General features: G+C 47.4%; 2 protein-coding genes across 2 annotated transcripts; both read left to right on the top strand.

Moving 5' to 3' along the window:
* Positions 1-1,246: 1,246 nt before the first annotated feature.
* On the top strand, positions 1,247-12,127 carry LRIT1 (leucine rich repeat, Ig-like and transmembrane domains 1). Its single transcript, XM_047072604.1, has 4 exons — positions 1,247-1,368; positions 4,830-5,296; positions 9,639-9,944; positions 11,163-12,127. The coding sequence occupies exons 1-4, from the start codon at positions 1,247-1,249 to the stop codon at positions 12,125-12,127; spliced, it is 1,860 nt and encodes a 619-aa protein (XP_046928560.1).
* Positions 12,128-18,290: 6,163 nt separating this feature from the next.
* On the top strand, positions 18,291-21,928 carry LRIT2 (leucine rich repeat, Ig-like and transmembrane domains 2). The gene is made up of 3 exons (XM_047072778.1): positions 18,291-18,400; positions 18,677-19,458; positions 21,168-21,928. Exons 1-3 carry the CDS (start codon positions 18,291-18,293, stop codon positions 21,926-21,928), a joined length of 1,653 nt encoding a protein of 550 aa, XP_046928734.1.
* The last annotated feature ends 3,526 nt before the right edge of the window (positions 21,929-25,454 follow it).

The following is a 25,454-nucleotide window of genomic DNA, read 5'->3' as shown; positions in this document are numbered from 1 at the left end:
TTCAAGGGAGACGGGAAAGCAGGATAGGGCCAGGAATCAAGACCAGAGCTCGGTTAGGCCAAACAGAGATGAGAAGCCATCTCCAACAGAAGGAGGAAAAGGCAGAGATGTGGGAATGGTCCCCCTTTTTGGCTTGGGGAGGAGGAGGGACAGGTGGCAAGCATTGAGAAAACCAATGGATTGGAAGAGAGGAAGAGATGGGAACCAAGATTTCCTAGAAGCCAAGATTGTCAAAACTGGCCTGGCACAGAGCTAGGCATTTCATGTGTGCGCTGGGGTCCTAGGTATCTGCCTTGGTCACACCTCACTGGTCTAGGTCTGCCTACATCTATATGCACCAGGCACTAGGGAACCTTCTGGAAAAGCTGAAGGAGCTAGGTAGGGCATGCTGGACCAGAGAGCAGAGCCTGGAGGTCAAACGTATCAAGTATCCGAATCTTTCCAATTCCTTTAAGAGCATGTGACTTTAAGTGCCAGTGAAATTGTGGGCTTACTACTTAGGAGGGAGCTTCTATTACCACAGGCCATCAAAATCTGGGAAACTTGGGTGGTTTAATTTTCATAAACACCCTGATTAGAGTAACATTACTTCCCTTTTTCAAATGAGGAGGATACACAGTCCAAGAGAGACCGTGTAACTTATCCAGGGTCACGGCCTATAAATGGAAGAGCTGGGATTTGAACCCAGGCTGGCCTGGTCCTTGAGCTTGGTCTCTTTCTAGTGTCTTTATCACCTTCATCTCATTGATTTCCCCCTATAAAACAGTGTCACAGGAGACAATTTCCAATGACTTTCATCAGAGGCCAGGTCTGTCTTCATCCTCTCTGAGCCCAGGCACCCCGGCAGGGTCCATGTAGCCCACAGCCTAGCTGGCATGAGGCGACTTCGCAGGTGGACAGCCAAGCTGGCCAGTACAGGAGCCACTTGCCCTTGGGTGGCTGCCCACTTGCCTCACCTTGCCACACCCTGGCCTCTGTGGGTCTGGGGCTGTTGCCACGGAAGAGGATCCTCCACCTTCTCCCTTAGGACTGGTGATTCCAGGAGTAATAAGCGGCTGAGTGCTGTGGCCAGGGCTCCCCTCCCTAATCCCCAGTCTGTCTGTGTTTATCCCATGGCCTCAGGCGGGGGCAGGGGGGGGGGTTGGGTAGCTGATGAGCCAGTGGGCAGCTGCTGGGCTTCCTGGGCTGGGACGACAGAGCAGTCCAGGGACAGGCCCCTGCCTGGGCTACAGAGGAGCCAGGAGCCATGAGGGTGGCAGTGGGCATGCTCTGGCTCCTGGCCCTCTGGGGGCACCCCCCAGCCCACGGCTCCTGCCCCTCTCAATGCAGCTGCAGCCTCCACGTCCTGGGTGATGGCAGCAAGGCCAGGTATGTCACCAGGTGTGTGGGATGGGTAGCCCGCCGCTTCCCTCTATCAGCTTGGCTGGGTTGGGAGGGCTGTATGCAGGGCCCTCAGAACATGGCTGGGTGAGACCTCTATCTTCCAGGCCCTTGAGGCCCAAGTGTCCTAGGGGGCTGGTCTGCTTTGCATTGTCTTCCAGCCAGCAGGGCATGGGAAGTACCAAGTCCCTTTCTTTACACGTGGGGGCAGGGGTGGGACAGTGTGCCCACTCCAGGAGATCCATCCTGAGTCCTCCTCCAGGATCCTGGTGGAGGGAAACCCTCCAAAGGGCATGAGAAGTCTCTCTGTTACCTCTTTCTTTTCCTCTCCTTCTTTCCTTCCTTGCTTCCTTTCTTCCTTCCATTCTATTCCACCATTCTCTCTATATCTCCCTAGCCCCTTTTCTCCCAGGCCTCTTCCATTCTCTTGCCTTAGCTTCTGGGGTTACCCAGTACAGCCCAGGTATTTCTTACCACCCCACCCAGAATGTGACCACCTGCCTCCTCATGTTTTTCCCACTTTGGGGCACCTCTGGCCCATCCCCCAGGAGCCTCGGCCTCAACATATTTCTACGGGCTTTCCAAAAGCCCAGGAGTGCCCATTCCATTGCAAGCAAGCACCCCTATATCCTCAGCCTTTTCTTTGACTTTCCCCAAGCCCTACCTGAGCTCTGAGAGCACCTCCATCCTCTCCTCCTCCCTTCCATGGGATGTTCCAAAGCCACTGTGATTTGTGGACCCTTGCTCTCCCACCATGGCCCCCTCTCCTTTTCTCTTTGGCAGTCTTTAGACTATCTTTTCTCTGACATCTTCAACTTATCCACTAGTGACCATCGCATTTCCCAACTTGCTTAGGAATTTCAGTCCTTGGCTCAGGGCCTTTCCTACCATCTTTTTAACATTTTAGAATTCCATTCTCCCTTTCTCTCTTGTCTTAGATGGGTGCTGGGAGCCACTGATGATTTCTGATCAGGGCAGCAGTGTTATCAGTGTGACACTTACAATGATCCTGGCAATGGGTGTTGGGTTGATCGGGTGTGAGGGGATGGAAAGAATGGAGAGTCACCCCCCCCCCCATGAAAGGATACCCTGTGTGGTCTGAAAAACAAGAACTCAGTTTTTGACCCAAGTCTCTGATGGTCCAATTCATATGGATCATCAGAGGTAAGGATTCTCTCCTCAAAAAAAGCCAGGGCTAAGCCCTGAGCCAGCCAGGAAATAGCCTCTGGCCAAGGACAGTGTGACTAGGGTGATGAAGAGCCTCTCCTGCTACTTACAGAAAGCACAGGGCTGAGAATCACACAGCATCAGTGACAGACCTGGTCCCAGAACCCACGGCTTTGGTTCCATTTCCAGATCTCTTCTCAACTGGTAATTCTGTCATGGGCAGGGACCAGGGGAGGGCTTGTGATACCAGGTTAGCCTTAAGATAGAAAATAAAATTCCAAGGTCAGTTTCCAGGGCTCTAATGTCAGCCAGTAGCCATCTTTCCTCTGAAGCCAGAGCTCTTACCATCAGTTCCACCTGCCTGACAGTCCCATGACTGATAGGCACCAGCCCATCTGCATGGAGCGTCCTATGAGGGCAACGATGCCAGGAAAGGCTATAGGAGGCCCTGAGGTCCCCAATGGCCACAAGCACAGATAGCAAAGTCAGACGGAGGCTTCCTCCTCGTCCCAGATGCCTTCCTCAGCCCACCTCCAACCAGGGACTGTCAGAGGGTTCCATCCTTACATCAGGATAGCCTGGGTGACCTGCCTATGCTCCACGCTCCCACGATCATGAACTTGTGGGTACTTGTGGATACTGGGGTTTCCTTGGGGGGCCCAGTCTGGGCCCCTGGACAGAAGTGTTCCCATGTTCTTTATGCCCAGTTTGCCCCACCAGATGTGCTGTTGGCTCCTGCTGGCTTCTTAGTGGTTTCTTTGATCCCTCCCTTGATAAATTTCAGGGCATGTTTCCGGTCAACTGCCTTCCTCCCTCCTACATCCAGACCTTCCTCTTTGCAACAGTCAAACTTCCATTATCATTGAAATTATCACTGCCGCCAGTGATATCTTCCTTAGCTGGATTCTAAGCTATTGTATAGGGACAAGGGCTATGAGTCTGATATTCTTCTGAATCTCCACAGCACCCATCCCTCAGTAGGGGCGTCCATGTATACCTGAAGAATGTGAGTGGGTGGGAGCCCCTGTGCCACTGACAAGGAAAAGCAAGTCAAGTTCAGCCAGTCAACTCCGAGTAGAGTATTCAGGCTGAACTGATGGATGCTGGCAGAGTGTGTGTTACATCAGGAAGGCCTGATGTGAGCAGTACAAAAAGAACAAGGTCCCCTAGCAAAGCAAAACGTGACCACTGCCCCCACCTGCTCCAGTGTGAGCGGAGAAGCCCTCTAGATGAAATAGGCTGCACAAGGGCTGGGTCCCTCTGGTCTAGCCTCCAAGTTTTATCTCCTTGAGAATCTTTTCCTTTTTACCTTATGTGAGTGTGCTGCTCTCTCCGAGATGGCACGTAACACAGCCTTGAACTGTAGGTTCTTGGACAGCAAGGCCTGCTTCTTTTTATCTCTCTATCCTCTATTTTAGTGCCAAACTTAATAGAACAAAGTTTAGGAGGTCACTGTCTGGGCAGAGGGATCACTGCAAGGAGCTTTGCAGTGCTGGGATGCAGGAATTTTTGATAGTGGTCAATAAATAGCATTGCACTCCTCCAGATGACAGGTCTGCAGAACTGGTACACAGCAGGACCTCACTTAAACCCTGAAACCACCCCGGGGAGGTGGAGTCTGTTGTGGGAAACTGAGGAAAATAGAAGTTATATAATATACTCAAGGACACACAGCCAGCAAGCAGAGAGCCCAGATATGAATCCAACTGCAGGGGCCAAGTCCTAGCTCTTAAACACCTTAATCACCTCGTGGTCCCTCCGGGTCAGGGGAGGCTTGAGGCACCCAGTGAGTGTATGGCTTCGTTTCTGATGCCCAAGTTATATATATAATTGTATGATATGATATTACATATATTATATGTCATATAAATAATATCACAAAAACTGAGGTATAATTTAACAAAGGAACACTTTTAACACATATATGCAGTGCTGCATTGCTCAAAATGATCTCAAGATTTATGAATACCATTCATTCTTAATGCACTGTAGGTGGTGTGAGTTGTAAGGGGACACAGAGGTCCTTCAGCCAGGGACAGGACCAAATGGCCCTCTGGGACCCCTGCGAAAGGCTCTCAAAGCAAGAACCCCTCAAAGGGAAATCTGGAGTCTGCTCGTCCGCGGCGCCACTCCAGGGCCCACCTCAGCCTGGAGCCTGGGTTTGGCGGTCCAGGTTCCCGTGCAGACCGGGAGGCCTCCTGAAGGAAGGTCCGGGAGGGAGCGGGGTAGGATCGCGGACCCGACAGGACCCTCGCTCAAATGTCCCCCATTTCTGTGACCAGGACGGTGGTGTGCAGCGACCCCGACATGACCCTGCCCCCCGCGTCCGTCCCTCCGGACACCTCCAGACTGCGCCTGGAGCGGACGGCCATTCGCAAGGTGCCCGGAGAGGCCTTCAGGCCGCTGGGCCGCCTGGAGCAGCTGTGGCTGCCCTACAACGCCCTCAGCGAGCTCAGCGGCCTCATGCTGAGGGGCCTGCGCCGCCTGCGCGAGCTGCGCCTGCCCGGGAACCGCTTGGCCGCCTTCCCCTGGGCGGCGCTCAGGGACGCCCCCCAGCTGCGGCTGCTGGACCTGCAGGCCAACCGCCTTTCGGCCGTGCCGCCCGAGGCCGCGCGCTTCCTGGGGAACCTCACCTTCCTCGACCTCTCCAGCAACCAGCTGCTGAGGCTCCCGCAGGAGCTGCTGGCCACCTGGGCTCACCTGCAGACCGGGCCCTTCCTTCCCGGCCACCACACCAGGCTGGTGCTAGGTAAGGGGCGGTATCCTTCACTTGGAGCCAGCTTGGGGAGCCTGGGGGTCTTAAGCAAGTTATTACGCCTCTGTGAGTCTTGATTCTTTACCCGAAAAATAGAAATCACGCCTGCCTTCTGGATCTGAGTGAAGACTGAGTGAGAGGCACACACTGGCTGGTTTGGAGCTCAAGCTGCTGCCAGTTCAAATCCCAGCGCTGCTTCTTACTAGCTGTGTGTCCCCGGGGTAAATTGCTTAGCTTCTCTGTGCCTTGGTTCCCCTTCTGTAAAGAGAGAATGGCAATAACATCTATCTCAAAAGGTTGGAGTTGCAAGTAAAAGAGTGTTCTTAGCACACAGTAGGTACACGTGGCAGGCACAGTGGTGTGCCACCTGGGTCCCTGTCAAGGTAGAGCTGGCTGCCCAGGTTTTGAGGGCACTGTCAGCAGTGGCCTTCAGCTGCCAGCCCTGTCAGGGACAGCCTTAGCTGCAGAGCAGCCTTGCCCAAAGCCACCCATCCTTTCCGGACACAGCCCCTATCCAAAGACCTGTCAGGTGGGAGTCTAAGGACCCAGCCGCTTGGCATGACTCTGATGGGTTATTTCAGCTCCCGAGTCCCCCAGGGATTCACCAGGCCCACTTCTCAGCTCCGTGTCTCTTCCTTCCTTCCTTCCTTCCTTCCTTCCTTCCTTCCTTCCTTCCTTCCTTTCCTCCTTAATGAACATGCTGCACATGTTCATCTCAGAGTCTGCTTCCAGGAAACCCAACTTCCAACAATCTTCAAAACATGTGAACACCCCCACCCCCTTGACAGTCTCCTCTAAGCACTAGGTACACATACATGGATGGAAGGTGGTCCTAACTCTTTGCTAACTGGTCAGTCCTTACTGGCCATCTGCATTAGTGTGGCACTGAAGCTTCCCTAAATTTCTTGCTCCCTCACAGAACTTGACCCTCACCATATCCCAGGGGGTAGATAGTGCAAGTATAATGTCCTTTGTTTTACACATGAACAAACACAACCTGAGGTTTAGTAAGTAGCGGTTTGGGCCCAAGGCTCATGTCAGATAGACTGATTCTCTTTCCTCTGTCCTGTGAGGGGATGGGGAGTTGTGGCAGAGGGTGGGTGGTGGGGAGTGGGTGGATAGTATCAGAAGAGAGCCCTCCTAGCAGCATGTGCCTGGAACATACCTTGGCTCATATAGGGTCCAGCACCAGGGGCTGGAGCAGTCTCAGAATGGTTTGGGGCAGCTCCTGCCCCAAGGCCCAGGAGAGTCTCTCAACGAGGGAATATTTAGAAGCCTCACTGCCTGCAAACAGGGCAGGGAACAGCAAGCCCCATTCCAGCTCTCTGCAGACTTTCTCATCTGATAAAGGATAATATATAGGATAGTACTCACAGGGAAAAAATTGTTTATTTGAAAATAACACTTAACTGAATGCCCTTTTCAATATATGTATGCTATATAAATTTCATATATATATATATATATATATATATATATATATATATATGAAATATCTGATAACTTTACTGCAATGACCATGTCAAGCAGCCAGGGCAAGGGGTATTCACCCAGTATTACAAATAAGGAAAATGAAGTACAAGTGATCTTCCAGGTCGTGCAGCCAGGAAAAGGCCCCCTGCGACTCAGTTTCCCAAAGCAGAGTTGAATGGTTATACTAGCTGACCCCCTCTCTTTGATTCCTTCTTGTTTGTAATGAACCAATGTCTTAACAGGTGAGCCATCTCTTTTCCTGCCTAAAGCTCATACCTAGCCATGAGGGTGACAGGTGGCATAATTCATTACAGAAAATTAATATTAATTTTAATTACATAACTCACACATGATTATATGTAAACATTTAAAATATTACAGAAAAAGCTGGGGTGCCTGGGTGGCTCAGTCGGTTAAGCGTCAAACTTCAGCTCAGGTCATGATCTCACAGTCCTGGAGCCTCAGAGCTTGGAGCCTGCTTCGGATTCTGTGTCTCCCTCTCTCTCTGCCCCTCCTCTGCTCATGCTCTGTCTCTTTCTGTCTCAAAAATAAATAAAAACATTACAAAAAATTAAAATATTATAGAAAAAGCTAAAGACCCTTTTGTTCCCTCTTCTGATCCCGAATCCTTCTCCCCCTTCTAACAGGTAGCCACTGTTACGTTCATTTGCATGTTCTCTTTTTGAATGCATTTGCAGGGGTGCCTGTGTGGCTCAGTCAGTTACGCGTCCAACTCTTGATCTCAACTCAGGTCTTGATCTCAGGGTTGTGAGTTCAAGCCCTGCGCCGGGCTCTGCACTGGGTGTGAAGCCTCCTTAAAAATAATACATTTATGGGGCTCCTGGGTGGCTCAGTCTGTTGAGCATCCGACTTCGGCTCAGGTCATGATCTCGCGGTTCGTGAGTTCAAGCCCCACGTCGGGCCCTGGTGCTGACAGCTCAGATCCTGGAACCTGCTTTGGATTCTGTGTCCCCCTTTCTCACCACCCCACCCCTGCTTGTGCTCTGTCTCTCTCTGTCTTTCAAAAATGAATAAACATTAAAAAAAATTTTTTAATAAAAAAATTAAAAATAAAATTAAAAAATAATGCATTTACATACACATACATATATAAATGTACATACACATAGAAATTTTATCTGTGTTTTACATAAAGTTTCAGATTGTATATGTCATATTGTTTATATCAACCAGCACTAACTTCTTCACTCAACAATAGGTCTTGGAAATCTTTGTAAGTTGCTACAAATGGATCAGCTTCATTATTTATAAACTACTGCATAATTTTTAATAGTATAGTTATACTACAGTTAATTTAGCCATTCTCCCTTTATTGGCCCCTTAGATCGTTTCCATTATTTTATTAACAGCTATGATGATACAGAGAACATTCTTGACAATGCATCCTTGTGCACGTAGACAAATGTTTCTCTAGGATAGGAACTGAAAAATGGAATAGGTCATGGAGTGTGCACATTAGACAGTTTAATATCAGTCTAATAGTCTCCAAGTGGCTGGGCCAATTCTCACCCCACACCTGTGCTGTGCGAGACCACAAATGCAGGTGTTCACTCTGCAAGTTTACTTGAGTGCCTATCGGTGTGGGAGCTTGGTTCTAGGTGCTGGGGACATAGCAGGGAAGAAGATAGATGAAAATCTATTCCCTCATGAGGCTAATAATTTAAATGGTTGGAAGATTTAACTTCTGCCAGTCTTAGGGGTAAAAGTTTCCCTGTCATTTAACTTTGCTATTTGCATTCATTCTTTGGGGGCTCAATTGTAAGAGGTGAAAGCCAGGTAGCTCACCACCAGAGCTGGGTGCTCATGATTCTTGGGGTGCAGATGTATCATTAAATGCATTTAACCAGTGACACAGGGTAGTGGTTACGAGAGGGATGGAGTGAGGATGGATGGAAGAAGGAACTGGTATCCTCCCAACTGGTGTTCAGAAGGACCTAAGAATCATGCGTGTACAAGCAGATGTATATTCAACCTCCTCAAACCTTACATTTCCCCTTCCAAATATATCAAATATATGCATGCAAATAAATAATCAAATATATGCATGCAAATAAATAATATGCCATTGATTATTAGACATACTATCAAATTTAATTACAATCTTTGGGGGTAAAAAGACACCACATAAAATGAATTCATTCCATATTTCAGAAATGCAAACATGTAAAAAGGAATCGTGCTTTAGGTATGAGGACACATGATACGCCTGTATCTGTAGAAGGCTCTTGGATGTAGAAGGGTGGGTGCAGTGACTTCCTGTCATCTTTATAAATAAGTCCAATTTTAAAGTAAAGAGGGCTGGGGATATGACATAGGATTTGATTTCCTGGCCTCCTCACTCCTCCCCTTTTGAGCTTGTATCAAAGGGACCAATGTCAGAGCCACCCTCCTTACTGGGGTGATGCTGAGAGTTCCACACTGAACTGAGAGGACAGGGATCAAGAGTCAGGGGTCACAAAGAATTTTGAGAAATTTATTTTGGCATATTGCAGGTATTGCTGAAATCCTCGCTGCCTGACCAGTAGCCTGAAAGGGTCAGTCCAGGGATGGCAGCAGTAATTGCCAATTTTGTCAGTATGCTGTATGGCTTACCCAAATGCTTAACAGGATTTGTTTTTATTTATGCCTATAGCAACCCTGAAAGGGAAGTACTGCTATCATTCAAGTTGAAGAACCAGCCTTAAGGTTGCACAGCTAGAGAGGCAAGGAGCTGGACCTGGAGGCCAGGTCTGCTGACTCTGAGCTCAGGATATGCCTTGTCCTCCCTGACGGGGCAGGGGGGCTGGGCATGGGGATATGAATATCGAGGGCTCACCTCTTACTTGCCCTCTCATCCCTGCAGGGCTGCAGGACAACCCCTGGGTATGTGACTGCCGCCTCTATGACCTAGCCCGTTTCCTGGAAGGCTGGGCCCCAAACCTGGCTTTCATAGAGGCCAGGCTGAAGTGTGCCAGCCCGCGCAGCCTGGCCGGAGTCGCCCTCAGCCAGCTGGAACTGAGGAAGTGCCAGAGTCCGGAGATCCGTCCAGGGGTAGCCAGCCTCAGGTCCCCTCTGGGCAGTGCAGTATTGCTACGTTGTGGGGCCACCGGGGTCCCTGGGCCGGAGATGAGCTGGAGGAGAGCCAACGGGTATCCGCTCAACGGCACAGGTTTGTGAGCTACAGGGACTGTGGTGCTGAGATTGCAGACTGAGTGTGGGGGCGGGGGGGGGGGGGTGCAGGGGAGGGTGGGGATGTCAGCATCTTTGGTGGGAGGTCAGGTCTGCCAAGGAGAGGGAGGTCAGCTGAGCGAGGCTGTTTACTCCTGTTGTGGCTGAGTGGAGGTAGACAGGCTCTGCCCAGACAGAACATGGGACAGTGGCTTCCATGATGACAATAGCTGTCAACCTGCCCTACATATTCCAGAAGACACTCTGATCAGGGCCCACCCTGGGAGGAACAAAATGCTGCCATTTTGGTGGAAGATACTCTTAGTGTATTTGATATTTATAGTAAGTTTCCAAGTTGTGAATGTTAAGCCAGTTTCACTAGGAGTGATTAATAATATGAGTTACCATCTATTGAGCTCCTTAGGTGTTGAGTACATTATGTGCATAATGTCACTGAACTTTAAAGAACAACCTGGTTATCCTTTTTGTTGTGTAAGTCAACAAACTCTGAGACGCTAAAAGCTTGGCCTACAGCACACAGCCTCCCATGTTATTTTTGCTGTGTAGACAGAGATGGTTCATCTCTGGTACAGGATGGTGGGGTTTACCAGAGTCACAGCCTACCTGCGTGCAGGCAAGGGGTTGAGGAGGGATCGTTTCTTAGTGCATGACCAGAAAACCGCATGTCCTCGCAGCTCCCTTCAGGGTCTCCTTCAACTAGGCTGGCGAGTGTTGCTCTGGGATTGTGGGTTTGAAATCAATTGACAAACAAACATTGTATAAGGAGCTTCATTATGTAAAACACAAAGTCGAAGACACTGATGGAGGTGGCAGTCTGTCTGGGCAGGGTGGCAATGTGCTTCCGGCTAGGGCTCTGTCTCGTGTTCACCCTGACTCACCTTCCCCCACAGAGCACAGCCTGCTTCCCTAAGGAGTCCGTTCTATAGGATTCCAGGGCCCTGAAGAATACAGATTTAGAAGGCAGATCATCCTGAGACTCAGCCTGAGCCTAGGTCTCCCGAAATTTGAGCCCAGGTGATCTTGATCCCCTTGGCTAGTCTAAGAAAAGTTGAGTAACTCCCAGTGGTTTCTCAGGATGACAAGGTCTCCTATGTATACAAGAGCATGCACAGTCCAGGGGCCGTGAACTTGACCCTAGGAGGAAGCTTGGGGCAGATGGGCCCACTCATTTTCCTGCTTTATGCCTCTTTCCCCTCAGTGCACCAGGAAGTTGCCAGCGATGGCACGAGTTGGACGTTACTGGGCCTGCCTGCTGTGTCCCACCTTGACTCAGGAGACTACATCTGCCAGGCCAAGAACTTCCTGGGAGTCTCTGAGACTGTCATCTCCCTGGCCGTCACTGAGCCCCAGGCTTCCACAGAACACGGTGGGAGCCCAGGGGCACTGTGGGCAAGGACAGGTGAGGGGGCGGAAGCTGCCGCGTACAACAAGATGGTGGCCAGGCATGTCCCTGACATTCCTGGACCTGCTGTCCTGGCCACTGGGCCCCCTGTGTCCAACATGAAGGAGGAGCTGACCCTCCAGCACTTCCAGATGGGGATCCCAGGAGAACGCTCGAACGGGCAGGCGGGACGCCAGGAGACCCAGATGGTGAGGTCTCTCAAGGTGGTGGGAGACACTTACCAGAGTGTGACCTTGGTGTGGAAGGCCCCCCAGGCTGGGAGCATAACTACCTTCAGTGTCCTCTATGCTGTCTTTGGGCAGCGCAGCATGCGGAGGGTGGTTGTGCCGCCTGGAAAGACCAGCATCACCATCCGTGGGCTGGTGCCCAAGACCAAGTACGTGGCGTGTGTCTGTGTGCGGGACCTGGTGCCCCAGAAGGAGCAGTGTGTCATCTTCTCCACGGACGAGGTGGTAGACGCCGAGGCCACCCAGCGGCTCATCAATGTGGTGGTGATCAGCGTGGCTGTTGTCATCGCCCTGCCCCTCACCCTGCTTGTCTGCTGCGGTGCTCTGCGAAGGCGCTGCCGGAAGTGCCGTTCTGGGGGCTCCACCGAGGCCTACGTCAACCTGGAGAGGCTGGGCCACAGCGAGGATGGCTCTGAGGAGCTGTCCCAGCACAGCCTCAGTGAGGCCGACAGGCTCCTCTCGGCCCGTTCCAGCCTGGACTCTCAGGTCTTGGTGGGCAGGGGGGGCAGACGGATCAATGAGTACTTCTGCTGACGGGGGTGCTCCCCTCCAGGTGCCCACACACCTGCCACGTCCACTTTCTGTCTTCCACTCTCACCTGCTCACTCTGACACCTGAGCCCACACTCACCCACTCTTGCCCACTTGGGTTCCTGCTTACTCATACGTGTGCACACAGTGACAGCAGCTAACACTTATTAAGCACTTATTATGTGCCAGGAAGTGTTCTAAGTGCTTTACATACACTGACTTGTTTAATTCTTATAACAACCCTTTGCAGAAGGCCCTCCCATTTTCCTGGAGAAGAAACGGGGATTAACCGACTTGCTTCTATCAGTCAGTTTTTCCCATATAACAAATAAAAGCAAAATCTCAGGGGTATGCAGCAACAGGCACTATTTTCACCCAACCTACAGGTCTGTGGGTTGACCAGGGTGTCTCTGCTTCATGAGTTCTATTTGGGGCCCAGGATGAAGGGTCAATGGCTACTTGGGGCAGTCTTTCTCAGAGAGGTCAGATGATATCAGAGGAATGAACAAAAATAGGCAATGTCTCTTAAGTGCTTGGCTGTAGAGCTGGCACATTGCCATTTCTGCCCATATTCTCTCTGCCAAAGCCAAGTCCCATGGCCAAACCCAACTTTCATGTGGCATCAAAGGACAGCTCTGCCAGGGAGGTGATGGGGGGCAGGAAATAGTTTGCCGAGCAGTGATCTAATCCACTATATTGCCCACAATGTACACACAACTAGAAGGTGGCAGTTCTGGAGTCAGGATCAGGCAGTTGGTTCCAGGGTTGACAGTCCTTACCATGCCCCTCTTCTGCATCTTGATTACATTTATGCTAACTCATAGGCACTCACACACACAGTCCCTTGATGCATTAGCCAAATTGGTATAGTCACACACACACATACACACACAGACCCACGCTGTGCCCTCACTGTGTACACTTAGGGATTCTAACATTTTTTTTCTGGGTGCCATTCTGCCTAGAGATAATCATTCGATTTCAATAAATTCAGTGAATTGCAATAAATTTGATTTGGATGATGCCCAAGAGACCACTGCTCATTTACTCTCAGATGTCAGGCTGGAGGAATCTGAGAGACCCTCCGTGGTGGGCGACACAGTACACCCAATGCTGTCTGGCACACAGCTCACCTCTGTTCCCGTGTAGCAGTCTTTGTTAGGATTACTGACATTACCTGCATTCCTGAGGGTGTCTCAGGGCTTTCCCAGTTACTCAGTAGGCCACTTCAAGGTGGGATTCCTGTTCAGTTTGCTTCAAGTTGGGAAGCCTCTGAGACACCTCTGTGAACAGGTGAAGATGAATGTTTCCAGCAGAAGGGTCAATGTTGTGTCTTGTCTACAAGTCCAGGCTTTCATAAGGGGAGCATTCAGGGTGTTTGGTGCCAAGGCCTTTAGACAACAACGGAGAAAATTTGGGTACAGCAAGCAATCCCAGGGAACTATCCTGCTGGTATCGCCTAAAGTTACTGTACTCCCTCTCACATTTACAAAAGACCTTACAACATCTGACCTTACAATATATTTCCTTGCCTTCTCTTATTTGATTTTTACAACAACCCATTATGGAGGATGAGCTGCTTGATTTTACAGATGAAAAAACTGAAGCCCAAAGAGTTGACTGATTTGTAGGGGGTAGTGATCAATTTTCTTGGAGGATCTAAGTCTTTGATAACTTTCTGGCCAAGCTGAAAGTCACTATTCAGTGTTGATTTCTACAACATGATCTACAGCAAGTTCATTATGGGAATGGATTTTTTCAAGTCACTGAAAACTGTAGGAACCATAAGACCACCAGTACACATGAGTATGGAATTTCCATATGTGGATATTTTCTGCCCATCACTCGGAGGGTACATCTGACTATAACTTATGGGCCATAGCCATTGGTAAGAGAAATTATTTGGTTGGAAGATGACAAAACCATTGTCTACAGCATGGGTCAACAAACATATTCTGTAAAGAAAGCCAGATAGTAAATATTTTAGGCTCTGTCACTACTACTCAGCTCTTCTGATGGAGTGTGAAAGCAGCCACAGGCAATATGTAAGTTATGGGCATGGATGTGTTCCAATAAAATGTTATTTACAAAAACAAGTGGCAGGCTGGATTTGGCTCTCAGGCGGTAGCTTTCCAAACCCCAACGTAGATTCATTAAGACATTTCTGCTATTGAGACCCAAGACTCAATTCTGATTGTTTGATATATGAGATTGATAGGCACTTCCCAAATCAGAACAAATTAAGTGGATGAAAGCAGCCATCTATTGAAATGATTAAGATGTTTTCTCTAAATGATTGGCTGAGCCAATTAAGATTGAAAAATTAATGGCCCAAAGACAATAAACATCCAGTCAGTTTTATTAAACCTTGTTTGAAGAAAATTCAGGAACTTGAAAGCAAGAATTTGTTAGTATTTATTCAACATCATGTGAGTGTGTGTGTGTGTGTGTGTGTGTGTGTGTGTGCGTGTGTGTGTGTGTGTGTGTGTGAGAGAGAGAGAGAGAGAGAGAGAGAAAGAGAGAGAGAGAGAGAATTCAAACTTTCCAATAATTCATTAAGACCTGCTTTAGTGGGTCTGGATGGAATAACTCCAAAGATAGTCAGCCTCCCAATTTCCATGTTGTCAGTCTTCCTTTGTGTGTTCTGTCTTCCCTGGTTTGTTCTTGTAGAGGGGAAGCATCTTGGATTATGCTCATAAATATTCACGTAACTGGAAAAAAATTAATTCCCGCTCTAAAAAATAAAATGATGTCTGGTTTACATATTGATCTTTTGGTATATGAGTCTGATTAGTATAAGTTGGTCCCTGAAAACCTTTTAGAGGGCAGGGAAAATAATTTCTTGTCTCCCAGTGATGAAGACCAACCTACACCAGGGTGGTCCCACAGCATGGTGTCCTTGGAAACCTTGTTTGGAGGTTGAATGAGATTGTGGCATCTCCATCATGTCTTTTTCTAACTACAACATAATTATATTTCTTTTTTTTTTTTAATTTTTTTTTCAACGTTTTTATTTATTTTTGGGACAGAGAGAGACAGAGCATGAACGGGGGAGGGGCAGAGAGAGAGGGAGACACAGAATCGGAAGCAGGCTCCAGGCTCTGAGCCATCAGCCCAGAGCCTGACGCGGGGCTCGAACTCACGGACCGCGAGATCGTGACCTGGCTGAAGTCGGACGCTTAACCGACTGCGCCACCCAGGCGCCCCAATTATATTTCTTTTAACCTAAGCAGGGCGTATGTCCAATGCTACTTATCTCAAGCAGCATGTGTAAGTTGCAAGGTATAGAAGGCAAGTAACAGAAATTGTATCCTAGAAAGTTGATGTAGGGTATTGAAATTACTCAGTGACCAGTGCCTTTAAAGATCCTAGAGCTGGAAATGTTTGCTTTAACTATCATATAGTCCAGTGGAGACAAAAACAAACTTAAGAGTACTTGAACATGTTATTTGATTGCAAAGGTATTGTAGTCAGGATAGGTTAGGCTTATGCTATGCTAACAATTCCCAAATTTCAGTGGCTTAATATAGAAAGGTTTATCCCTGCCTTTACAGAGTCTCTTCAGTCTGTGGTAAATGTGGATAGAGGGTAGGCTCTGCTCCATTTATTCACTCAGGGGCCCAGGCTAATGAAGACTCCACCACCTGGAATGTTAACACTTGCTGTAACAAGGGAGAAGAGAACCTGGAGAATCATGTAGGGGCTTTTAAAACATTATTTCCTCTAAAATGCCATTAACCAGAATTTTAGTTGGAAAGCCCACCTATTCAAGGGAGCTTGGGAATGTAGTCATTTGTATGTCCATCACAGACATGCCATTAGCATGGGTAGCCAGGAAGACATCTCAGATGGGGTTGGCAGCAGATGGAAGACTGAGAGAGAGCACTAGCTTGAAAAGAGGGAAAACAGCATGTCTGCTTCTGGATATGTCACCTAGTTCTCTGTCTGAGCCATCCCAAAGTTCTACTAACATCAGGGTGCCATTTTCCAAATGAATAGATAGAAAACTCTCTTATTAAGGTTCTATTAAGACTAACCAGGGAGCTACCACACAGAGGCTATTTATATCTAATTATTTCATAAACAGAATGTCTCTTCTCTCATGACTATCTCTACTAATAATTCTAACAGCCAAGTTCCTGAACACATCCTACTGGAAGGGAGATGAGGGTGTCATATTCTCAAACTCCTTCCCTTTGTGGTTAATTCTCTTGAGTTTTAGGAACACCACTTAACCACTAGTTATTTAAGGTAGATGACATAACCCAGCTTTAATTGCCCCAGTCTCTTGCCTTAACTGAAAACATAGGTGTTCCCTGTGCCCATATGCCAAATAAGGAAACCAGGAGATGAAGGGGTCAGGAGAGGAGAAGGAGCAGTGCAGAAGTGGCCTGCATGAGTCCAGAAATGACATGCCAGGGGATAGTCTTCTCAAACTTTCATCAAACCACTGGAAAGTTAGGTTCAGCTGGATTCATTTGAAGAGGATAGCATGGGATGAACAGGGAAGAAATTGTGGGGGATGAAGATTTCTTTCGGCCCTTACATTTTGAGGTGAGAAAAGAATTCACTAGTGGGTTGTGATGCAGTGAATTGAATCACATTTTTTTTTTTTCAAAAAGCAAGCTTGAAAAAATCTTGGCCAACCTGGTACAAGTCCTCTGGAGTGAGAATCAGAATTGTCTGCCATCAGGCCAAACTGGCCAGGCCCTTGGGCACCCCACCCTCAGTTGCTATATGTGGTTTGCTTTGGGAAGGGCATGACCTCATGCAAGCAATCCTTGCAGCTGAGCATCGACTTATTCCTTGAAGGGGCTCTAGGCAGCACATCTCCATGTCTAGCACAAGTTTTGCACCCATTTCACTCTCTTTGTTTTGATTTCTACCTTGAGAGGAACTTCAGAGATCTATCCAGATTGTAGAGCTAGACAAAAAACTCAAGCAAATATATCTGGCTTGGATAGAAAGCCTGGAGTGTAATCAGCTTAGTTGGTGACCCATTTCCCCCCTCACTGGTTAACTGCTAAGCGGATTTTCTTCCTTGAGGCCTTTTGTAGGGTATGATGTATATCATGAGTCTTAAGGGAACTCATGGAATTTCAATATTCACCAGGAAATACCCCAGGTAATAGGGAAGTAGACCTTTCTGCTTTTCAAGAGTCTGTTGGTGTGGGAAGGGAATCAATATATCTACTGTATGTTAGGTACTTTATTCTATATAACCTCAAATTTTCCTAGAAATGTTATGACGTGTTTATTAATTTCCCTATTTTTCAGAGGAGAAACTGAGATTCATGGAGCTTAGTGACTTTCGAAAGATCTCAAGACAAGGAAGCATAAGCTAGAGAGAAGACCCCACAGGGTCTATGAAGTTTTGTCCACCAGTGAATTCCTGACACCTAGAAATTGTGTGGTTTAGAGCACATGGCCAATATTTGTTGAATGATTACAGAGTGACAAAGTACCCCAAACCACATATATCTCACCTTAAAATGTAAGCCTTTATCATGTGGCATACACAGCATTCAGGATCCAGGATAAGAAACACACTTTGGTTTAATCAGAAAACACAATCTTGTGGTTTAACCTCTGCATCATGATGCTTCTCTGACTCTGGTCGTCCAAGTGGCAAGAACAGCTGCCTTAATACAGTAGAGGAATGAATCCATCACGCCAGGTGTGGAGAGAAAGCCAGAGATGGGAGTGGTCACATCTTTGTTACCCAACATGCATTCACTTCTAGAGAGTTGTTGAAAATTCTAGCTTTCAGGAGCCAATTGTGATGAAGTATTGGATAGATTCTGGCCAAATAACTTGAACCATAGTGCTCAGGATAGTATTACTTGCTGGTTTCTTGGATCTTTTTGTAAGAAACTGAGGGAAGACAGTATCATTGCTGAATAGGACAACTGGCTTAGAGTTTGCTTTCTAGACTTGAGAACTAGAAAAAGGATAAATTTTGTGCCCTTAGTTAAGACACATAGCTCTCTCTTCATGAGTTCTTATTGAGCTTGTGATCTGGGCCATAACAGACCTCAGAGCATCCAGGGACTTTGCCACTGCTGTGCTGACCTACATCACCATGGATTACCAATAATAGGATTTGCCACTCGGAAGCTTGGACTATACTTACTCAAAACTTGCAAGGTAGTTTCTTACAGAGGAATATGGCTTCAGTTTCTCACTATTGCCTGCTAGTTCTGGTCTTTCTGGATTCACACGCAGCTCAGCCATCCTGTCTACCAGGATGTACCTGCTCAGAGGACAGTTTCGGCAGGTGCGCTGTGCTAACAAGATGCCAGAAGGTTGTAGGGGATGGGTTTTATTTGGGGAAGTTGTGGAGTGGGAACAGGCCTAGATTTGGCAGGAAGTCAGCAAATCTCTAGTTGGTGCTGAACTTTGGAGAATTGTGCACTTTTACCAAAATGGGTCTCTTTTATTTCAAGTGAATAGCATATATATTTTTTCTTCTAATTCATACATCTAATGCCAGAATAAACCTGATCTCACTTCCCTGATGTTCATCTTAAAGATTTTGTGGTTTCTTGTACAGGGCTCTGCAGTGCATGTCTACCTCTTTGGGAATGATCCCAAGGAAACTTCCTGAAGAGTTAAAGCGGTTGAGAATTGAAAATTCACCCTTATTCGAACTGCCCCAAGAGTCCTTCATCAACATGAGCACGTTGGAATACCTTTGGCTTAATTTTAACAACATCACTGTGATACACCTAGGAGCCCTGGAGCACCTGTCAGAACTGAAAGAGCTGAGACTGGAGGGGAACAAACTTCGTTCAGTGCCATGGACAGCATTCCAAGCCACCCCTCTTCTCAGGGTCTTGGATCTCAAACACAACAGGATTGACGTGCTCCCTGAGCTGGCTCTTCAGTTCTTGGTCAATCTGACCTACCTTGACCTATCCTCCAATAGGCTTACAGTTGTATCCAAGGGCGTCTTCTCGAACTGGCTGGCCTACCAGAAACCCCATCAGCCTGGCTGCGGAGCCAGGATTCACTCCAGTTTGGTGCTGGCACTGCACGACAACCCCTGGCTATGTGACTGTCGCCTGAGGGGACTTGTCCAATTTGTAAAGTCCAACAGCATTCCGGTCATCCTGGTGAATTCCTACCTGGTGTGCCAACACCCTCTCTCCAAAGCAGGGCAGCTTTTTCATGAAACTGAGCTCAGTGTTTGCATGAAGCCACAGATCTCAACCTCCAATGCCAGTGTCACCATCCAGATGGGACAGAATGTGACCCTGAGATGCCTGGCACAGGCCAGTCCCTCACCAACCATTGTATGGACTTATCCTCTGAGCATGTGGAGAGAATTTGATGGTAAGCCACATGGACCCTCTCAATGTGTCTTGGGAAAGACTGAGGTCTACAGCAACCCTATCCTCAGTAGAGAGGTTCTAAACTGGGTCAATCATGAAATAAAGGTGTGGGGAAGATTGGGATAGCCTTAAATTATACTCACCACAACAGGAAAGTTTCCAAGATATAGTTCCACTATTGGCATGATCCCTATAGGATATACATGTATATATGTAAATACATGTATTGGAGCTGGCTTAACATATTCTATAAATATTATAAAATTATACATGAACAAATATATTCTCTGAGAGTCTTCTAGATGCAAAATACGATACTATGTATTTTTAAATCATAGAATTTCTGACTAGGACTCATTCTAGAGACTATTACTTATTTCTTAAATTTGCTGGAGCAGACTTCTCTGGGGTATTTGTTTGAAATAAGATTTCCAGGCTCCTGCCCTGGAGATTCAGATTTACTGTGTCCAGGGGAGGACCTAAGAATAATGTAAATTAACAAGAGTTCCCTCTTCTCCCCTCTTTCTTTCCCCAACTAATTCTTACCATTGGGCAAGGTTGGAAATTCCTACACATAGACTGAATTTTACACTTGCCACCACTGTGTTGTTCAGACCTTATTGGCTTAAAGTTGTACTACTGGGACCCTGGATGAGGAAGTGACCTCCATGGGCCTCACAACTGGGATTCAAACCTGCCTCTCATTTTCTGAAATTCTATGGTCTGCTTTCATACATTAGATGGAATCACCTTTAATGCTACCCTGCAGCACTGGGACATATCACAGGCCAGAGGTGGCTTCCCTAGGGATATCCTGAAGTCTAGAAGACAACTAGAAATATCTGAGTAAAACTTGAGAAATATAGTCAGTTATCCAGATATTTGTTGTGCATAGTGAAAAACCACTGGAAGATTAAAAAATACCTAACTAACTGAACTGTTGATTTTTTCCCATCATTTTGATCACATCTTATTGGCTTGAGGTTAAATACCAATGAAGGAGAAATGTAGGATTTATTGTTGTAGCTTTTTTAAGAGCCGTGAGATGCATGCATGTCTTTTTTAATGCTTTGAAGTCAGTTTCTTTGGTACCATATTATATGTATCCTCTCAGTAATAACAACAGCTAGCACTAAGCACTTAGTATCAAACCTACATAAAGGATACTATTATCATCCCATTTTACTGATGAGAAAATTGAGGCCAAGAGAATCTTAGCAACTTGTCCAAGACCATATACTTATTAAGGGATAGAACCCAGGCATTTGGCTCCAGACTCTGAGCCTCTCTATACCTGGCAGGCAAAAAAGACCCTTCTTGAAGCTCACAGTATCACACGGTGGCGAGAGATCTCCCAGAAACCATGCTGTTGGCTCAGTGAGGCTTCTGGTAGTTTGGTGGGAGCAGCTAGTGAAGTTGACAATGTGGTCTCCGTAGGCAGAAGAGCAAGGTTCCAGATCAGTCACTGCCTCTGATCATTTCTCACAAGGGGCAAGTTGCTTAATCACTCCAATCCTCAACTTGTTATGTGTAAAAATGGGGTACTTACCTTACAGGGGTGCTGAGAGGCAAACACCTGGCACCAAACATATGCTTAATATATCGTCACCTTCAGCTCAGAAAAATAATAATAATTAGCATTGCTGAACGCTGTCCAGCTTTCTGTCAGAGAAATACCTATTGGAACTGTTTTGCTCTCTCCCCACCCAGTGTTGACCTCATCTACTGCAGAAGATACTGCTCTGTCGGAGCTGGTCATACCTGCTGCCCACCTGGTGGACAGGGGTAATTATACCTGTGTGGCCTCCAACTCCATTGGCAGGAGCACCCTTGTCATCTCCCTCCAAGTCCAGCCTGCCCAGACCCTGTCTGTGCCCCATTCTGCCTTTTTCCCCTCGGATGGCAATGCCTATGTTGACCTGAGGGTCGTCAAGCAGACAGTGCATGGGATTCTGCTGGAGTGGTTGGCGGTGGCTGACACCCCTGAGGAGAAATGGTTTACCCTCTACATTGCATCAGACGAAACACTCAAGAAGGAGGTGGTCCACATCGGCCCCGGGATCAACACGTACGCCGTGGATGACCTCCTTCCCAGCACAAAGTATGAGGCATGCCTCAGCCTGGGGGGCCAGCCCCCACGCAGGGGCCGGTGTGTGGTCTTTGTGACGGGCAGAGACCATGGCGAGCTGGAGGGACGGGAGCGCCTCCTGCACATCACAGTGGTCCTGTGCGCTGTGCTGCTGGCGGTGCCTGTGGGCGCCTACGTCTGGGCAGCTCAGGCCCCCTGCAGCTGCAGGGAGTGGGGGCTGCACTGCTGTCCTCACCGCAGGAAGGCTCCCAGGTGCCCCCGTGCTGTGCCACAGCACAGGGACTGCTCCTATAGAGAGCACATAGCTGTCTGTGAGGACCGCCTGGGGCACAGAGACGATGAAGGGGATGAAGAGAAAGATGGAGAGGAAGACAGGGGCTGAACAGCTCAGGCTAGGGGCAGGGGGTGGGGGGAAGCATGGTCCTTTAATCCCTAAACCCACCCTCTGTGGCAAGTCTACTTGGCTTGACCCATTCATTCAATAGTATTTATTGAGCACCTACTCTGTTCCAGGCACCAAACTTGACACAATGATCAGGTAGACACAATTCTTCACAGAAGGGATGGCAATGGAGCTTTGTCCTGTCCAAATAGTTATCTTATTATACATGGTAACTGGAAATCAATAAATGTTACTCTTTCCATATATATAGCTCTGTAACATTTACACATAACATTTCACATGTGTTATCCTACTGGAGAAAGGTAGAATTCTACCCCCCTTTTTTTTACAGGTGAAGAAGCTGAAGCCCAGAAAGTTACTTGTGTACCATCACCCATCTAGCTGCTGGTGGAGGCACCCCCTGACGGGAGCTCGAATGCCATTGTTTCCTCTAAATGTCTGTTTTGCAATATTCTTGTGTCTTCCATTGTTCAGAAAGTATTATTCTTCCTCTTACTGGAAAACTCCCAATGAGATCACATAGGTTTGATATTCCAAAGATCTGCCCTTTGGGGCAGTGAGAGCCCGGTGGGTGATGTGACTATTTGCGGGTGCCTGTGCTCCTGTGACCAGTCCTTTGGTGTTCATGAGAGCCTGGGGCCATCAGCACTGAGGAACAGGAAACTGGCTGTAGCCCAGGGCTCATGCTCCAGTGATTGTTAGAAAGTAGAGTTGTATTCCCAGAAGGAATAGAACCTATGTAAAAATTATATGACTATATAATTATTATTATTGTCATCATTTACAAAGGGAGGCTACAGAATCCCGATTTGTACCTAGTCTGTGACATCCTGAGTTTCAGGCTTGTTTTTTTAGCTCCGTGTCCCTAGCATCTCAGCGCTGAGCACAACAAATGTTTGCTACATGAGTGATGACATAACCCCCATTCCCTTCCCCTATTGTTTCAAGCTCTCCTGTTAAAGCCCTGAGAGCTGATTGTCTCCTCTTATCTGGGTGTACGTGGGGTAGAGGGTTCCCCGTGAACCCCAGAGATAGCTCATTGTCCCTCCGGGCAGCCCTGCTGTTGCTAATCTTTCCCAGGGTTTGAACCCACATCTGTCTTTTGCAGCTTTCCCACTAGCCACAGGAAAATCCCCTGGAGCCTGTTGAGTATAAACTGGCCTCCCTGTGACATCCCTAGAAATATTTCCTCCCTCCTTCCCACCTTCCCCACAAATTCTTACTCTTTCTTCCAGGTCCATTTCAAGTATCACTTCCTCCAAGCCTTCAAAAAACATAATTACAAAGACATTATCACACCTAACAACATATATTTTAAAATTATATATGTGCATATATAGTTATATATACATATGTGTATAAACAACACATTCATACATGTAATGCAGAAGAGAATTTGTTCATGAGAAATTTCCTGTGATAAATTTTGAAGAAAAGTGGTCAGAGCAAAAGGCAAGAGCTTGTACTTCTGTTGGCCTCTGTGTGTTTTCTTCCAATAGCATCAGAGGCTGTCCACAGGTCTTGGAGGGTACAGCAATTATGAAGGAGCCTGGGGCTACCATGAAGGCAGCAGTAGGTGTTCTGGCCTCCACTCCTAGCAAAGAAAGCTTCATGGCAGGCACGGGACAGAAGGGACAGGAAGGGGGAAGGGGCCATGGAGGACAAGTATAATACAGCAGTGAGAATCAGGAGTACCTCAGTGAGCAGGGCCAGTGTTCATCCAGCCACTCCTATGAACATGGAAATTTAGGCAGAGGGAACAAGGTCTAGAGAGGATTTCTGGGAATCTGATTAGTTTAACACCCTTAGCGAGACCTTTTAAAAATTCCTAGGGTAAAGATGCATATTATTCAGATCGATCAGGCGATGTGACAGTGGAAGGGGGACACGTTAAGGCACAGACCATGGAACTCAGTTTCCTGGGCTTAAATTCTTACCGGCTTTGTGATGTTACGCAAGTTACTCTCTTTTTCTGTGCATTACTGTCCTCATTTGTAAAATGGGAATAATAATACTACCTACCTCATAGGGGTAGTATTTCCCAATGATTAATGACTTTTCACATGGAAAGCTCTCAGAACAATGTCTGGCACACAATAAATGTCATCACAATAAACATTAACACCATTGAAAGCATCCGTGTCCGTCTGTGTTCTCTTTCAACGTGACTCAATATACAGACTGGGCCATTTGGAACATCAGATCTTACTAGGATTATGTGTGTGTGTATATGTATAGATATATATGTAATAATACGATATCTATGCTAATACCCTTCACATTCTGTTCAATTAATGTTAACTAGTGTTCTTTTCTGTTTAATGTTTAAAAGATGCTATCGTTTCAGATTCATTTGTTATGCTCTTGGGAATATTATCTATTTCGAGCTTAGGCCAAGTAATTTTAAGGTGAGTGCCTTTGGATCAGAAGTCATTTGTAACCAGGGTGACTTACTTTTAGAATGAAGCCTTTGCTGGCCCCAGGCATCTGCTATTGTCAACCTGAGGAAGGGATTTTGTCCTTTTTCTTTTTTCTTCCTTTCTTCTGGTATGTTGGAGCCTGTACACCTAATACCCGGCCTGGCACCGACAGTATGCTCAGAACATGTGTTATTAAAAGAGTGATTGAGTAAATTATTGGTAAATAAATAAATGGCTGGACCTCGTTCAGCTAAAAACATGCATTAGCACAATTTCATAATGTCACACAGATGGCCCCAACATCACCAGCCTGTCGCTACAAAATAAAGTCGCTTACTTTATTAATCAATTTATGGTTGGTGAAGTCATAACCGCTTTATTCTGGAAACTAGGCCCTTCACAGCACCACCCCCCACCCCACCCAGTTATTTCTGTGAATCTCCTAAGGGACCCTCCCTGTGTCCACATGGCAGCCTGGCAGCTTTACTCCTCGATGGCATCTTCCCCATGCTCCCCATCCATCCTCCCATGGCCAGGGCCCTTGAAGACTATCAGAAAAGCATTACCATTGCCAACAGATGCCAACATCCGTGCTAGGTGGGCTGACCCCGGCTTCTTTCAAAGCTTCCAGGCTTCAGAGTAGCAGAATTGCAGAAATCCTTATAGAAGCAGGAGACTCTGGCTGTGCCCCAGCTCTTGCCACATTTTACCAGCTGGGTTCTGTGGGACAGCTGTTCAGTACAGAGTCCCCCGGGTTCTCTTAGGGACAGTCTTATCAGTTCCTAACTCCTTCAGAACGCAGATGATCAGCTGCACAGGTCACAGAGCTATTGCGTCTGCCCTGCCATCCTCCACTTCTCTCCCAGTCCACTCTCCTCTCCTCTCCTAGTGTGGAGGAGAGGCTCCCACACCTAGCAGTGGGCAGAAGCAACCTGGGGGTAAGCATGCACAGGAGTCCTCGCCTCCAGGATATGGTGTTCTAGCATGTGGACATCCTCCAACGTCCTCTAGTACCTCTAGGACAGAGTCTATCTTCTGAGCTCGTATCAGCGCATACAAAGCTGGTGTGAGGTGCTTTACATAGA

Source organism: Lynx rufus, unplaced genomic scaffold (genome assembly GCF_022079265.1).
Source record: "Lynx rufus isolate CCGP_SWC_20201006 ecotype Redwood Valley unplaced genomic scaffold, mLynRuf1.p SCAF_11, whole genome shotgun sequence".
NCBI classification, from domain to species: domain Eukaryota; kingdom Metazoa; phylum Chordata; class Mammalia; order Carnivora; family Felidae; genus Lynx; species Lynx rufus.
This window is presented reverse-complemented; position numbering and strand designations above follow the sequence as displayed.